Source organism: Molossus molossus, unplaced genomic scaffold (assembly GCF_014108415.1).
Source record: "Molossus molossus isolate mMolMol1 unplaced genomic scaffold, mMolMol1.p scaffold_m16_p_19, whole genome shotgun sequence".
Classification (NCBI taxonomy): Eukaryota; Metazoa; Chordata; class Mammalia; order Chiroptera; family Molossidae; genus Molossus; species Molossus molossus.
Genome location: NW_023425354.1, coordinates 44,396,989 through 44,411,548, shown reverse-complemented (window position 1 = coordinate 44,411,548; position 14,560 = coordinate 44,396,989). Strand labels below are relative to the sequence as shown.

The following is a 14,560-nucleotide window of genomic DNA, read 5'->3' as shown; positions in this document are numbered from 1 at the left end:
TTATTCCTATTTACAGATGAGAAAACTGAGACTCAGGGCTATTTAGTAACTTGCTCACAATCATACAACTGGTAACTCTAGGGGGTTAATCCCAGGTCTGTCTCTGAGAGTGTGCCTTAACCGCCACGCACCCTTAGGTACCCACTGCCCAGGTGTGTCCACCCCAGGCCCTGAGCCTCTTGGGGGAAGGGACCATGTCTTCCTCACCTGTGTCTTCCAGTCGACAGAACCCCAATTGAACTGATTTGAACACAAACTTATTCCGTTTTGATACTTGCGGCTTTGTAACATGTTTTAAAACCAAGAGTGCACACTTGCCAACATTACCTTTAAAAACGACACCTATCTCGCTCCCTTGAGTCACCCCCGTGCAGACCGTTTGCAGTTTGTGAGCCAAATACAGTCCTTGCTCTGTCTGTAGTTGGATCTCTTCACCTTCAGGATGCCCGAGGAAGGGGTGCACTGTGGAGAGGAGGAGGTGCAGACTTTCGCCTTCCAGGCAGAAACTGCCCAACTCATGTCTCTCGTTATCAATACTTTCTATTCCAACAAGAAAATTTTTCTCCGGGAGTTGATCAGCAGTGCTTCTGATGCCTTGGACAAGGTACACTGAGAGCCTGACCGACCCTTCCAAGCTGGACAGTGCTAAAGAGCTAAAAATTGACATCATCCCCAACCCCCAGGAATGCACCCTGACTCTGGTGGACACAGGTATTGGCGTGACCAAAGCTGATCTCATAAATAATCTGGGAACAATTGCCAAGTCTGGTACAAAAGCATTTGTGGAGGCTCTTCAGGCTGGTGCAGACATCTCCATGATTGGACAGTTTGGTGTTGGCTTTTATTCTGCCTACCTGGTGGCAGAGAAAGTGGGTGTGATCACAAAGCACAATGATGCTGAGCAGTATGCCTGGGAGTCTTCTGCTGGGGGCTCCTTCACTGTGCGAGCTGACCATGGTGAGCCCGTTGGCCAGGGTACCAAAGTGATCCTCCACCTTAAAGAAGACCAGACAGAGTACATAGAGGAGAGGCGGGTCAAAGAAGTGGTGAAGAAGCACTCACAGTTCATAGGTTATCCCATCACCCTTTATGTGGAGAAGGAACGAGAGAAAGAAATTAGTGATGATGAAGCAGAGGAAGAGAAAGGGGAGAAAGAAGAGGAAGATAAAGATGATGAGGAGAAACCCAAGATTGAAGATGTGGGCTCAGATGAGGAGGAGGATGGTGCTAAGGCTAAGAAAAAGAAAACAAAGAAGATTAAGGAGAAGTATATTGATCATGAAGAACTGAACAAGACCAAGCCCATTTGGACCAGAAACCCTGATGACATCACCCAGGAGGAATACAGAGAGTTCTGTAGGAGCCTTACCAATGACCGGGAAGACCACTTGGCAACCAAGCACTTCTCTGTAGAAGGTCAGTTGGAATTGAGGGCACTGCTTTTCATCCCCCGTCAGGCTCCCTTTGATCTCTTTGAGAACAAGAAGAAGAACAACATCAAACTCTATGTCCATCGCATGTTCATAATGGACAGCTGTGATGAGTTGATACCAGAGTATCTCAACTTCATCCGCGGTGTGGTTGACTCTGAGGACCTGCCCCTGAACATCTCCCGAGAAATGCTCCAGCAGAGCAAAGTCTTGAAGGTCATTCATAAAAACATTGTTAAGAAGTGCCTTGGGCTCTCCTCTGAGCTGGCGGAAGACAAGGAGAACTGTAAGAAATGCTGAGGCATTCCTCTGAAAACCTAAAGCTTGGAATCCATGAGGACTTGACTAACCGGCGACACCTTTCTGAGCTTCTGCGCTATCACACCTCCCAGTCTGGAGATGAAATGACTTCTCTTTCCGAGTATGTCTCTTGCATGAAGGAGACTCAGAAGTCCATCTATTACATCACTGGTGAGAGCAAAGAGCAAGTTGCCAACTCTGCTTTTGTGGAGCAAGTGCGGAAGCGGGGATTTGAAGTAGTGTATATGACAGAGCCTATTGATGAGTACTGTGTGCGGGAGTTTGATGGGAACAGCTTGGTCTCAGTCACCAAGGAGGACCTGGAGCTACTTGAGGATGAAGAGGAGAAAAAGAAAATGGAAGAGAGCAAGCCAAGTTTGAGAACCTCTGCACACTCATGAAAGAAATCTTGGATGAAAATCCAATAGGTCCGGCCTGTGCGGCTCAGTGGTTGAGCATCGACCCATGCACCAAGAGGTCACTGGTTCGATTCCCAGTCAGGACACATGCCCAGGTTGTGGGCCTGATCCCCAGTGGGGGGCATGTAGGAGGCGGCCAGTTGATGTTCTCTCTCATGTTTCAATTTCTCTCTCACTTTCTCTGTCTGAAAAATCAACAAAGGAAAAAAAAATTAACAACAACAACAAAAAAGCTCTAAAATCTCAACAACAACAACAACAACAATATCCAATAGGCTCGTGTCTTCACGCTGCTGCAGTGTGACGCGCACCTGCGGTTGGACAGCCAACATGGAGCGTAGCATGACAGCCCAGGCACTTCGGGATAACTCAACAATGGGCTACATGGTGGCCAAAAAGCGCCTGGAGATCAACCCCGACCACCCCACTGTGGAGACTCTGCGGCAGAAGGCGGAAGCAGACAAGAATGACAAGGCCGTCACGGACCTTGTGGGATTGCTGTTTGAAACGGCGCTGCTCCCTTCTGGCATCTCACTTGAGGGTCCCCAGACCCACTCCCACCGCATCTACCGCACGATCAAGCCAGGCCTAGGCATTGGTGAAGATGAAGTGTCAGCAGAAGAGCCCAGTGCTGCTGTTCCTGCTGAGATCCCCCCTCTTGAGGGTGATGAGGACGCCTCTCGCATGGAAGAAGGAGCTTAGGAGTTTCTCCCTGCAGACCCTGTGTCCTCTGTGCAGTGTCTTCATGTTCCCCCAGCAGCCCTGAGTGGCCCCAGCCCACCTGGTTGCCTCTGGTGATGTTTAGTGGTTTTTTCCTCTCTCCTGTCTTTGCCTTACGTTACCAGGGCCTCGAGCCTTCTCATGTTTGACATCAGGTTTGGATGTTGTGTAGTGTGCTTTTTTTTTTTTTTTCTCTCCTTATTTTGTTCCGAAATTAAAGTATGCAAAATAAAGATGATGCAGTTTTAATACAAAAAAAAAAAAACAACCAACAACAACACCTATCTCTTCTTTTGCATTGCATTGCACTTACCCATGCTGGGTTCCTAAAGTCCTGGGAAGAATCCCAATGTAAATATCACCCATGATGGAAACTCGGGGGAAGAAGAGGAGGAGGAAAGACTAACTGAGGCCTAAGAGTGTCAGTTCCTCATTCACTGGGGAGCCACGGAAAATTCTTTGTTCCGCCTGCTGGCTTCTTGCCTCCAGGATCTGGGAGGGTATTGCTTTTGGCCAGCTTCCTGGTCAGGTCACAGCCAGCCTGATCGGGGGTGTGTCTGGGGAACAGACGGCAGAGGCGGGCTGGTCCGTGGGAGTGGACGGGAGGAGACCATGGCCCTGCGGCTCGGCAGGCCCACGCTCACCGCTCTCCGGACACTGGCCCCCTCGGCGCCCACAGTGGCCTGTGGGATTGGGACGACTCGGTTTCCCATCATATGGCTGAGAAAACCGGGGTTCGGAGAGGTGACGGCACTTGTCCAAGGTCACACAGAAGAGTTAAGATTAAAAACTAGCCCTGGCCAGTTTGGTTCAGCGGTTAGAGTGTCCGCCTGCGGTCCGGAGAGACCCGGGTTCGGTTCCCGCTAAGGGCATGTACCTCGGTTGCAGTTTGTCCCCGGCCCTGGTTGGTCGTGCGGGTGGCAGCCACTCGATGTGTCCCTTCACGTCGATGTTTCTCTCTCTCTCTCTTCCTCTCTCCCCCTCCCACTCTGTCTGTACAAAAAATGGAAAAATGTCCTCAAATGAGGATAAAAAAAAAACAACAACAAAAAAAACTAAAACCCAGGGACTTCTCAGGCGGGGTTCTTTCCCCAGTCGATGGTGACTCCTATCTCAGGGATCTTGAAGAGGGTACAAAGGGCGTGTTGGGGACAAGAGGGTCCTTGGCCCATCCTCAGAGCTTTCATCAGGCTGTTTTAGCTCAGTGGTCATGACCAGGAGCCATGAGTCAGAGTCAAGTTAGGACCTTAGCCTTGCACCGTTTAGGGACCTGGGGCAAGTGATACAATACTCTTCTTTCTGTCCATAGCACAGAGGTTCAAGGCCTGGGATCTGGGGCCAGACGGCCTGGGTTCAGAGCCCTGCTCTCCCAGGTATCAGCTGTGTGGCCCTTACCTCGATGGGCAACTTGATGAAGTAGGAGCGCAGAGAATCCGCTCTCAAAGCTGCCTGTGAAGATTAAATAGCGCGCTCAGCCCGGCACCTGGCGCTGGACAGGCACGGAGGTCACGGCTCAGAGCAGACAGCACTGTGAGGTGCCCAAGGCAGACCCCCTCCAGGACACCACCCTCCCCTCCAACCCAGCACCTGAATTTGTGAATGAAAACCCCAGGAGAGCCCAAGCTGATTTGGGTACACAAACGAGGTGGGGTAACTCCGGGGAATTAAAGGCAAATGGAACTCAATTTGCAAATTTGGGAATTTTCATGAAGTATGACCGTTGGAGGCCAGGAGATGAAGCCCAAAGGAGCCCACCCCACCGTGGTACAGAGGGCTAAACCCGCACACCCAGCCACTCTGCAAGGGACCTTGCCCACTGGTCACACAGATTCCTGAGTCTGCTGGGCCTGGGCTGGGTCTGCCATAAGTCATGGCCTCAGGGAGGGAGCCCAGAGAAGTAGAGGACATACCAAGGCCACCCATAGAGCTGGCAACAGGCAGAGAGCCCCGCCTGTGCGTCTGCCCAGGGGCTGACCATGGCCCAGGCATCAGGTGTCTTGGGCAAGTGCTCAACTCTGCCACACTGGGATCTGGTACCCTTGCCAACTTCCCTAACTGCTCTTGGCCCCACCTGGGGATGTGGAAGGGACTCAGAGTACTGGGGCTGCCCTGGAAAGAGGCAGCGCCTAGGCTCTGGGCCACAATGACAGGATATCCCCAGGGAGCTGGGCTGGCCGCCATGAGGGAACACCAGGGTGGAGACCTGGCACCACTCACAGAGGCCTAAGGGGCACGAAGGAGGGAAAGTCAGGCCAGCCGGGCCCTGAGAGTATAAGGAACAGGCCAGGGTTGTCATGGATACCATGACTATAGGCCGTGAGGGGCCCACGAATAGACCTGAGTTTTTCCTCTGCCTCCTGCCTGGGAGCCAAGGGCAGGCCCAGGTATCCTGCCACTTCATCCTGGTTTTGCTCCTGTGTGGGCAGTGTGAGCAATTTCTACCAGGGCTCTTGTGAGCTCCAGATACCATAACCCTAACCCTAACCCACCCCCACTACAAGAGACGCTGGGTCCAGAGGGCAGAGGTCTTTCTCAGACTCCTGTAGCCAGTGGTGCCCAGGAGAACCCAGCTGAGCTTGAGGACTTGACCAGCCCCCATAGTCCAGCCCCAACCCTCTGGGCACCTCTGCTGCCTCTGTTCTCACATACAAGGGGCAAGGACAGCACTTCAGGCTGAGGGACTGACCAAGACAAGCCTTGCCCTCAGGTGCTCCCAGGCCAAAGGCCTTTCCCCATACCAGGAAGCAAGTCCCAGATCTCAAATTCCTTTCCAAGTCATGCCTGAGGTTTACGAGCCTGATCTGGTATAACAATTTACAAGGCAAATAGGATTTTGTGTTTTATCTTACAACCCACTACCAGCTGAGGCCCTAAAGGCAGATATGGCCTGGAACAAAGCCCCCTCCCTGCCAGACAGAGTTTCATGCCTCATTGGCCAAGATCCTGATAGGCACAGCCCTACACTGACAGAGAGACTGTGCTTTCATGCCAGGCGTTGTAGCATAGAAAGAAGCATAGAACTGGGAGGAAAACAACCCACCATGTGACCCACCATGTGGAAGGGACCCGAATCCAATAGGACTGGAATGGGACCCCTCGCTGAGCCTTCTAACCCCCTGTCCACACAATAGGAATGCAAACTCTGATATATCCCAAAGTGTGAATGTCACAGTCCATGGATGTGATTATACTCATTTATTCTTTCACTTTCCAGTATTTGTTCCTCATTTCCTTTTCTTCTCTTATTGCATTGGCTAGAACCTCGTTCATTTAACCAATATCTTTGGGAGTCTAGTAAGTGCCAGGCCAGGTGCTAGGCACTGAGATACAATGATGAATGTGATAGACACAATTTCATCTTCAGGAGATTTCCAATCTAGAGGGCAACTTTATAACATTCATGTACTGGGCCACCCTGTAGAGACCTTGTGATGATTTAAATGCAGCTTCTGTCCTGGAAGGACACACAGCCTGGATGCTGTAGATGAGAATTCAGGCAAATATGGAGAAGCAAGCAAATGCTGAGACTCTCAGAAGGCACAAGGTCACTGGCTCCTATTTTAGGATGTTGCTGATTCAAGGTTTGTGTGCTCAGTGTTTCAAAAGGCCAATATTTAAAACGTCAGAGTTTGGAGTATGGAAAGGTTTATTAATCAAAAAGGAGCCCGCTTGCGAAGATGAGGCCTTAAATCTTCCCCAAAGCCATCTTAAGAGAGCCCAGAATTAAGACTTCTTTTAGGTCAAGGGAAGGGAGAATGGGTGGGGCAAGAAATGTGTGACACCCAGGCACCAACAGGGACCCAAGGAAGTGGAATAGGGGTGGGGGAATCTCTTAATCTGAGTCTGGAGGCTCTGGTAAATCTTCGCTAAAAGCTCCAGCCTCACCCAGCCAGTGGGACTCAGTGGCTGAGCGTTGACCCATGCACCAAGAGGTCATTGGTTCGATTCCCGGTCAGGGCACATGCCCATCTACAGCAGGAGCTCTGCCCCTGAAGGCAGTGGGAGAAATGCAGGCTAGAATTAAAAGAGAGTCAGAGAGAGCAAGCATTTCACTCTGTTACAAGGGGTCAAAGAGGGCTTCTTGGAGAAGGCAGCATGTGAACCTGGCTTCAAAGAGTGAGGAGGGTTTAGCAAGAAAAGACTTGAAGAACAAGTACCGGTAACAGCAGGAGCTCAGGCAGAGAGGGAGGAAATCTTGGATCAGGGATGGAGAAAAAAGGTCAAAGTGACTGAAGCCCAAGGTGGTGAGAGCGAGGGGTACCAGATCAGGCCGGCAAGCTGAGAACTTGATCTTAATTGGGAAGACCATAGGGAGCCATGGAAGGCACTTGAGCAGGAGAGTAGCAACATGGCTGCTGTAGGAAGAGGAATCTGGTAGCAGTAGCAAGAGGAGGCAGGCCTAGAAGAAGCAGGCACACCCTCACACGATGCACTCCCTCTTCCTGAGGTCCAGGGGCGTCTCTGTCCACCATTGGGAGGGAGGGGACAACTTCCTTTCTCTGGCCTGGCCAGGGAGATAACGGAGCAAGAACAGGAAGTTGCCTCAAGGAGCTGAGGAGTGAGCAGCTGGCCCAAGGCTCCCACCCCAGCCCTGTGCAGGGAGTTCCTATAGGGGTGGATGCAAAGGGAAGGAGGCCACCAGGCCAAAATGCAACGGTCCCCTGTCCTGGGCCAGCCGAGGGGCCCTGGGTGCCTGCTCGTCCTGCTGCCGACGAGCCTCTCCTTTCCCAGGCCAGTGTGCTCCCTTCCCAAGAGGCTCTGGATGTCCTTGCCTTAACTCAGTCACTCAAACACCCTCCTGACACCTCTTGGGACCTGAGGGGAGTTGGGCCAGGTGCCTGCCCTCGAGGCTGTCTACAGACAGTGAGCACCAGGGTGCTGTGGGCTCAATGGGGCCCCCGCGGGCTACGAGAGCCCCGTTGGCCTCAGGCATGAGGGGTGGCTTCCGGGCCTTCAGGACTAGCAGGAGCACTGGAAGACGGGGTGTCCCGAGCAGAGGCGACAGCACTGCAAAGATCCTCCCACTGTGTGCAGGGGACTCGACGTGGCCCGTGTGGCAGTCTGGAAGCAGGCAGTGGTGAGGATGAAGGGTGGGCTGGGGAAGTGGACACACCCCGAGGAGCAGGGCTGAGGGTAGGGGAGAGTGGGGGGGTCCCCATCTTAAACGACAGGGAGAGGCTGGAGGTGCAGTGTTGGAGAGTGGCTCCAGGCCAAGTGGGGCCCCAGGCCCTGGAGGACTGTGGGGGTGCATGAGGGACTTGCACAGGGGTCCCCAAACCCAAGATATCAAAAGTAGTTGGGGTTTGGGGTCTCCCATTCTGAACAGCGGGGAGCCAGTCCCCCCCGCCCCCTCCAGAGAAAGGCTGTCAAAGTGGGTGGGTGTGGGGGCTAAGACAGTGTGGGGGCTTCGGGAATCTGGAACACCCACCCTGGGAACCAGGGCCCCCACGCCCCTGCGGAAGAGGAAGGGAGATTCCCAGGTCTCTAGGGCCATTTGCATTTCATGTCAAACCCATTTACAAACCAAAGAGGCCTGGCGAGAAGGTAGCCCCAGCCTCTCTGTCTTGTCTAAGGATGGCCACTGCCTCGGCCACTCCCACTGCCCACACTGACCTGGCAGACAGGGACACTGAGGCCCAGAGATGGGCAAGCACCTCCAAGGCCTCAAGGCTAAGTTGACTTTGCACAGGCTGGTCCCTTAGCCTGGAACACCTTTCCCTCCCTCGTTCCTTCAGATGTCAGCAGGAGTGTCCCTTCCTCCGGGAGCTCTCCCCTGTCTCCCTGACTGGAGGAAGCACCACTGGCCACCCTGCGGCCTGTTTCTGCCTGTGGTTATTTGGGATTAGTGACTCCCTTCTTGGGTGTGAGCTCAGGGAAAACAAGGACCGTCTCTCCAGGGCCTGACACTGTGCCTAGTGCTGGCTGGGTCCTTGATAAATATCTGAACTGAAAAGAGGGAAGGAAGGAAGGGAGGAAGGGAGGAAGGGAGGAAGGGAGGAAGGAAGGAAGGAAGGAAGGAAGGAAGGAAGGAAGGGAGGGAGGGAGGGAGGACAGGAGGGAGGGAGGGGGGAGGGAGGGAGGGAGGGAGGGAGGGAGGGAGGGAGGGAGGGAGGAATCTGTGACAACAACAGGGTTGGATAGAACCCAGTCTTCCAGCCTCCAACCCTCCCAAACTCTGGCCCAGCACCTGTTCCCCGAACTACTGCTCAAGACCCTTCCCCAGGGTGCAGGTGGAGCCCCCAGGAGGCCAGGGTATCCTAGGGTCACTCCCGGCCTTGGAGGAAAATGTCCTGGCCCGGCCATCAGGACCCAATTCATGGCCAGGGAGTTCCAGTCGAGTCTCTGCCTTGGCTCCTTGTCCAGTCTGAGTCCCCTCCTCTCCCTGGGCTTCAGTTTCCCCTTGTGTGCAGTGAGGAGGTAAACTGTGACCTGTGGGACTTTGTTCAGAGCCAGTCAAAAGTGTGCAGGCAAGAGTGCGAACACACAGAGTTCGGGAGCCGCGGAAATGCTTTTCCAAGGTGGGGAGACATTCTAGGCAGAAGGGCTGGAAGAGCCGTCTAGGCCAGGGGACAGCATGAACACAGGGGTGAAGCTAGAATGTGCAAGGCCAGTTTGGGGAATTTTGAGACCAGTTTGTCTGGATATGAGTAGCAGGCGACTGGCATATGGCTGTGATTGCAGGATGAAGAGTTTAGACTTTATCTGCTGACCCTAGGGAGCAAAGAGGGTTCTTGAGCAGAGTGACGAAAGCAGCCTCTGTCAGGCAATCCTGACGCACAGGGCGAAGTCTGGAGGCAGTGGTCGGGGGAAAAGGTCCAGCCTGAGACAGAGGTGGGGCCTGAGTCGGGGCAGTTACACTAGGAGGAAGGCAGGGCAGTGGAGCGTGAGGAGAGCCACCTTCTCTGCTCCAGTGACCTTGTCATTTGGGAGGGGCTCCCAGATTGACAGGCTGGGGGGCTACTTAGAAGCCTGAGCCCTGGAGTCAGACTAGCAGGGTTTGAATGCCAGCGAGTGCCTTTGGGCAAGTCACCTCTGCCCTTGGAGCCTGCAAAACCTTTCTTCTGTGAAATGAGAACAGAGGTAATTTGCAGGACCCAGGGCAAAATGAAAACGTGGGGCCCCTGTCTGAAAAAGGAGGGGAAGTGCCATTGAAGGTCCTAAATTACAAAGCCTTTCCTTTCTCCTGTAGTCTCTCCTTTATTGCTCCTGGTGTTCTCAAATTTGTTATTTAATCTTCTAAGGAAAGCAAAATTAAACATTTAAGTTATTAACGTGAATTTCCCCATTCATCTTTACTTTGTGAAATGACAGTTTTAAATGTAAAATTAAGAGCGCTTCACTCATACGTGGAGTCACTGAAATTGCACACATTGTATTTCACAGCTCATCACGCATGTGGAGTTTCCAGCAGGACGGTGGGAATGCTACGCGGTTTCACTTCTTGACATGCACACTTCCTACCCCCTCTCCACTCGGGCTCGCTGATGAGTCAGGAAGGACTGGAAGGAAAGGGAGTTCAGGGTTGCCCTATCTTTCCCTTTCTGTTTGGGGCACTCCCCCCCCCTTTTTTTCTTTATGGATATTAAAGAGAGGGAGAGAAGAAGAGAGAGGGAGAGAGATGGAAACATCGATGAGAGAGAGAGAACGTAGATCAGCTGCCTCCTGCACGCCCCTCACTGGAGATCAGGCCCACAACCTGGGCGTGTGCCCTGACCGGGAATCGAACCCGCGACCTATTGGTGCATGGGTCGATGCTCAACCACTGAGCCACACCTGCTGGGCAGGGGGGGGAGGGCATCACTTTTATACAAGTGGTTTGTGGAGCAGGGAATAACATGGCAGGGTTCCCAGTTTCCTGGAACATCACTGCCTTCTTTCTGCACTTGAAGCAAGTTCAGTCCACAAGGAAAGCATGGCTCCCCAGGGCTGTCAGCACCCCCTTACTGGCCCTTACAGGGGAAGTAAGAACGTGCTTCCCCTGCACTCAGTTAGCCAGTTAGCATCTCACTGAGCGGCCACGCACCACAAGTCCACGGGAATCCCGTGCTCACGGAGCACGGTACATGCTCTGTTTGACTGGGACAGCATATTGCCCATGTCCTCCTTGCTCACACGCTCCATTGACTCGCTCACAAAGCCCAAGTTCAGAATGATAATTACTAAAAATTTCAACACAGTGGTAGCCGCGCATTAAACCGAGAGCAGTGTAGACAAAACACACACACACGCAAATAAACTGAGCGCGGGTGTGAGCGCACATTGTGCATGTCCGTGAAGCCAGCCCTGCAGGGGGAGGGTGGTACTTATCCCAGCGTTGTTGTGATGACGCATGAAAAGATTGAGCACAGGGCCCGGCACATGCTAAGTGCTCAACTCAGTTGTCGCCTGAGGCTCAGTGTTTACACTATGGGCCCTAGTGCCAGCCAGTGGGGCTGTAGGACAAGGTCCAGAGTAGAGATTTCTGGGAAACCTTCCTTTCTTGGTCCTAAGTCCTCCAACCCCCTACCTGGCTGCTGCTTCTCTCTCCACGGCTGGTCCCTCCCCCATACCCACGATAACAATAGCACCAGAAATCATTTATTGAACATGTACTGCTTCTAGACACTGGGCTTGACCGACACCCATCAGTTAGTTCCCACAAAGCTTTTATAGGGCCAACTCTTTCATTTTCAAATGGCAGAAACCCAACTTAAAAGGGAATTTACTAACTCAACTGAAAAAAACTAGGGATGGCCCTATTTTGGGTAGACGTCCTCAGAAACCTGCCTCTCCCCATCTCTCTGTGGCAGCTCCTTCGACCCTCATGGCGGCAGGATGTCTGCCAGCAGCGCCGAGCTTACTCTCCACCAACCTCGCCACCACGTTAGAAATGGAACAAGAATATTTTCCCCAACATTCCAACAACAAAAATCCAATGCAGTGGCTCTGATTGGCAGACTTCTGGTCACATGCTCACCTGGAACCAATCAATCGCTATGGCCAAAGAGTTGTAGGCCCTTCATTGGCTAGGAAAGAAGCATAGGCCCACCCTGGACCTAGGAGATGAGGTCCGTTCTAGAGAGCAATAAGGATTGAGGGAGGGGCAGGGAAGATTCGCATAAAGAAAACCACGGAGGAGGGTGGATGCTGAGGGCAACACATTCCATCAGCCCTGGGAAAGCTCTGTTATTATCTCCTAAGACTACCTGTTCACCAGATCTGTTTCCTCTTCTTTTCTAGCACAGCTAAGCTATCTCCCAGATGTGGCCACGTGACCAAATTCTATCCAATGGAGTTTGAGAGGAAATGATGCCATAACCTCCAGGATTGGTTCGTATACCTATTGCTACCCTCCAAGCTCTGTGTCCTCCACGCAGGGTTGATGCAGATGAGTCTGGTGACCTTGGAACCATGTTGAAGATGGCAGAGCCACAAAACGGAAGGAGCATGGGTCTCAGTATCACCACTGCACCAAGCGGAACACCTGCTCTGGACTTTTCATGACCCAGAAATAAACTTATATGATGCTTAAGTCTTTACACATTTTGGGGTGACTTTGTTATAGCCGTTGGCTTACCCTAACTAATAATTACACATGAACAAGGTGAGGCTCAGAGGGGTGACATGTCTTGCCCAAGGCCTGTAAGAGGCTGAGCCCAGATTCAAAGCTAGGTCTATCTGACTCTAGTCAAAACCCTTTGGCTGCAAAAGTCAGAAACTTGTTTGAACTGTGACACATAAAGGGAGGCCTATGGGAAAGACACAGAACTGTGCCCTATGGAATCTGGGGGAGCCAAGGGCATAATACATTAGAGGCTCTTGAGGAACTTAGGTGCCATCAGGGAATCAGTCTCTCTCTCTCTCTCTCTCTGACACCACATGGTATCTTGTCTCAATTTCTTGTTTCACGTGAACTTGGTTTTCCTCTCTGCTCTCCCATTACTGTATCGCAGATGGTGTTAACTCTAGCACTCTAATTCTGCTCTTAGGCCCTCCCTGTATAATCTCTTGCTCATTGCTTACTTGCTCTGCTCACCTGCCTATGCTGAGTGACTCCTGGGTCAAGGTCCTCCCTGTCCACTCCTCTGGGGCCTTGGAGGTCCCATGCCCAGCTCCGACTGCCTCCCAGCTTTTTCTCTTCAGTCCTGAACACGCAGCTGCCCTCAGACACCTCCACCTAGAGTCCTCCAGACCCCTCACACTCCACTTGGCCCCCCAGTGCACTCCCTGACTTCTTTCCTGATCGCAATGCTGCTTGCCCACCGTAGGGCTGAACCCCTCATCTACTGGCTACTGAGGCCAGAAACTTGAGAATTGGCTGTGACTCCTTACTTCCCCTCGCCCCTGAATCCAATCCAGTACCAGGTCCTGTCCATCGCATTCCCACTTGGCCTTGGCCCAGGACTCATTTTTCTTCAGAACTATTGTGGGGTCCTTGTAGCCTCTGTATTCCCTCCAATTCCTTCCCCACACCAGCTTCCAGCAGGAAGCTCTTCTTGAAGGCAAATCTGACCCCATCTCTTCATTGCTTAAAAAGCCTTTGGGCCCTGGCTGGTTGCTCAGTGGTTAGAGTCTCGGGTTCAATTCCGGCCAAGGGCACATACTTCGGTTGCGGTTTGTTCCCAGCCCCAGTTGGGGTCGTGTGGGTGGCAGCCAGTCAGTGAGTCTCTCTCTCTCCCCCCCTCCCTCCTTCCCTCCCTTCCACTCTATCTGAAGATAAATGGAATCCTCTGGTGAGGATTAAAAAAAAGCCTTTGGTACAAAATCCAGACTGTTATTGGGCAAGGTTCTCAATGTCCTAGCCCTGCCTCTCTGGTCTACCTTCCTGGTCCTTGTGCTCATGTTCCTTATGATCCAGTGGTGCTGAGGGACTGAATCACTGTCCCTTGCACATAGCTGAGGTTTCCCACTTTCTTTCTTTTTAAATTCTTACCCAAGGATATTTTTCTATTTATCTTCAGATAGAGTGAGAGGGAGAGAAAGGGAGAGAGAGAAAAAAAATGGATGTGAGAGGGACGTATCGACTGGTTGCCTCCCACACGACCAGACCAGGCCGGGACAAACCCTAACAGAGGTACGTGCCTTTGGCTGAAATCGAACCTGTGACTCATTGGTCCGAGGGCTGACCCTCTAACTGCTGAGCCAAACCAACCAGAGCTGAGGTTTCCCACTTTCAACTCAGGTTGCTTTTTCTGCCTGCAACACCCTCATCTTTTTTTGTTCTTGTTGTGTTAGTCCTCTCCTAAGGATATTTTCCATTGATTTTTAGAGAGAGTAGAAAGGAGGGAAGGAGGGAGAGATAAAGAGAAAGAGAGAGAAATATCGATGTGAGACAGACATATTGATTGGTTTCTGCTCACATGACCCTGACCAGGACCAGGGATTGAACCTGTAATCCAGGTACATGCCCTTGACCAGAACTGAACCCATAACCCTTTGGTGTGCAGGCTGATGCTATAACCACTAAGCCAAACCAGTCAGGGCAACACCTTTATCTTTGTGCATCCAAATCTTTCCAGGAAAGAGCTTACCTGTCCCCTCCATGTCCCAACCTCAGGTTGAGGTGGATAAGCATGCCCTATGCCAGAGAGGTGGTAAGTTCTACTACCATCTGTCCTACAAGGAAGTCAGAAAGAACTGGGACTAGGTGCCAAGCCTGGAGCTCTCTGTAGATGGCAGCTGGAAGGTGGGGAGGATAGACCTGCCCTTTGG

At 52.2% G+C, this 14,560-nt stretch overlaps 1 protein-coding gene across 1 annotated transcript; it reads left to right on the top strand.

The window, feature by feature from the left end:
- Positions 1 to 442: 442 nt before the first annotated feature.
- On the top strand, positions 443 to 2,851 carry LOC118634876 (heat shock protein HSP 90-beta-like). The gene is given in 5 exon segments (XM_036269700.1): positions 443 to 609; positions 611 to 1,722; positions 1,725 to 2,099; positions 2,102 to 2,150; positions 2,398 to 2,851. Coding segments are annotated over 5 exon segments (2,157 nt in total).
- Positions 2,852 to 14,560: the final 11,709 nt, after the last annotated feature.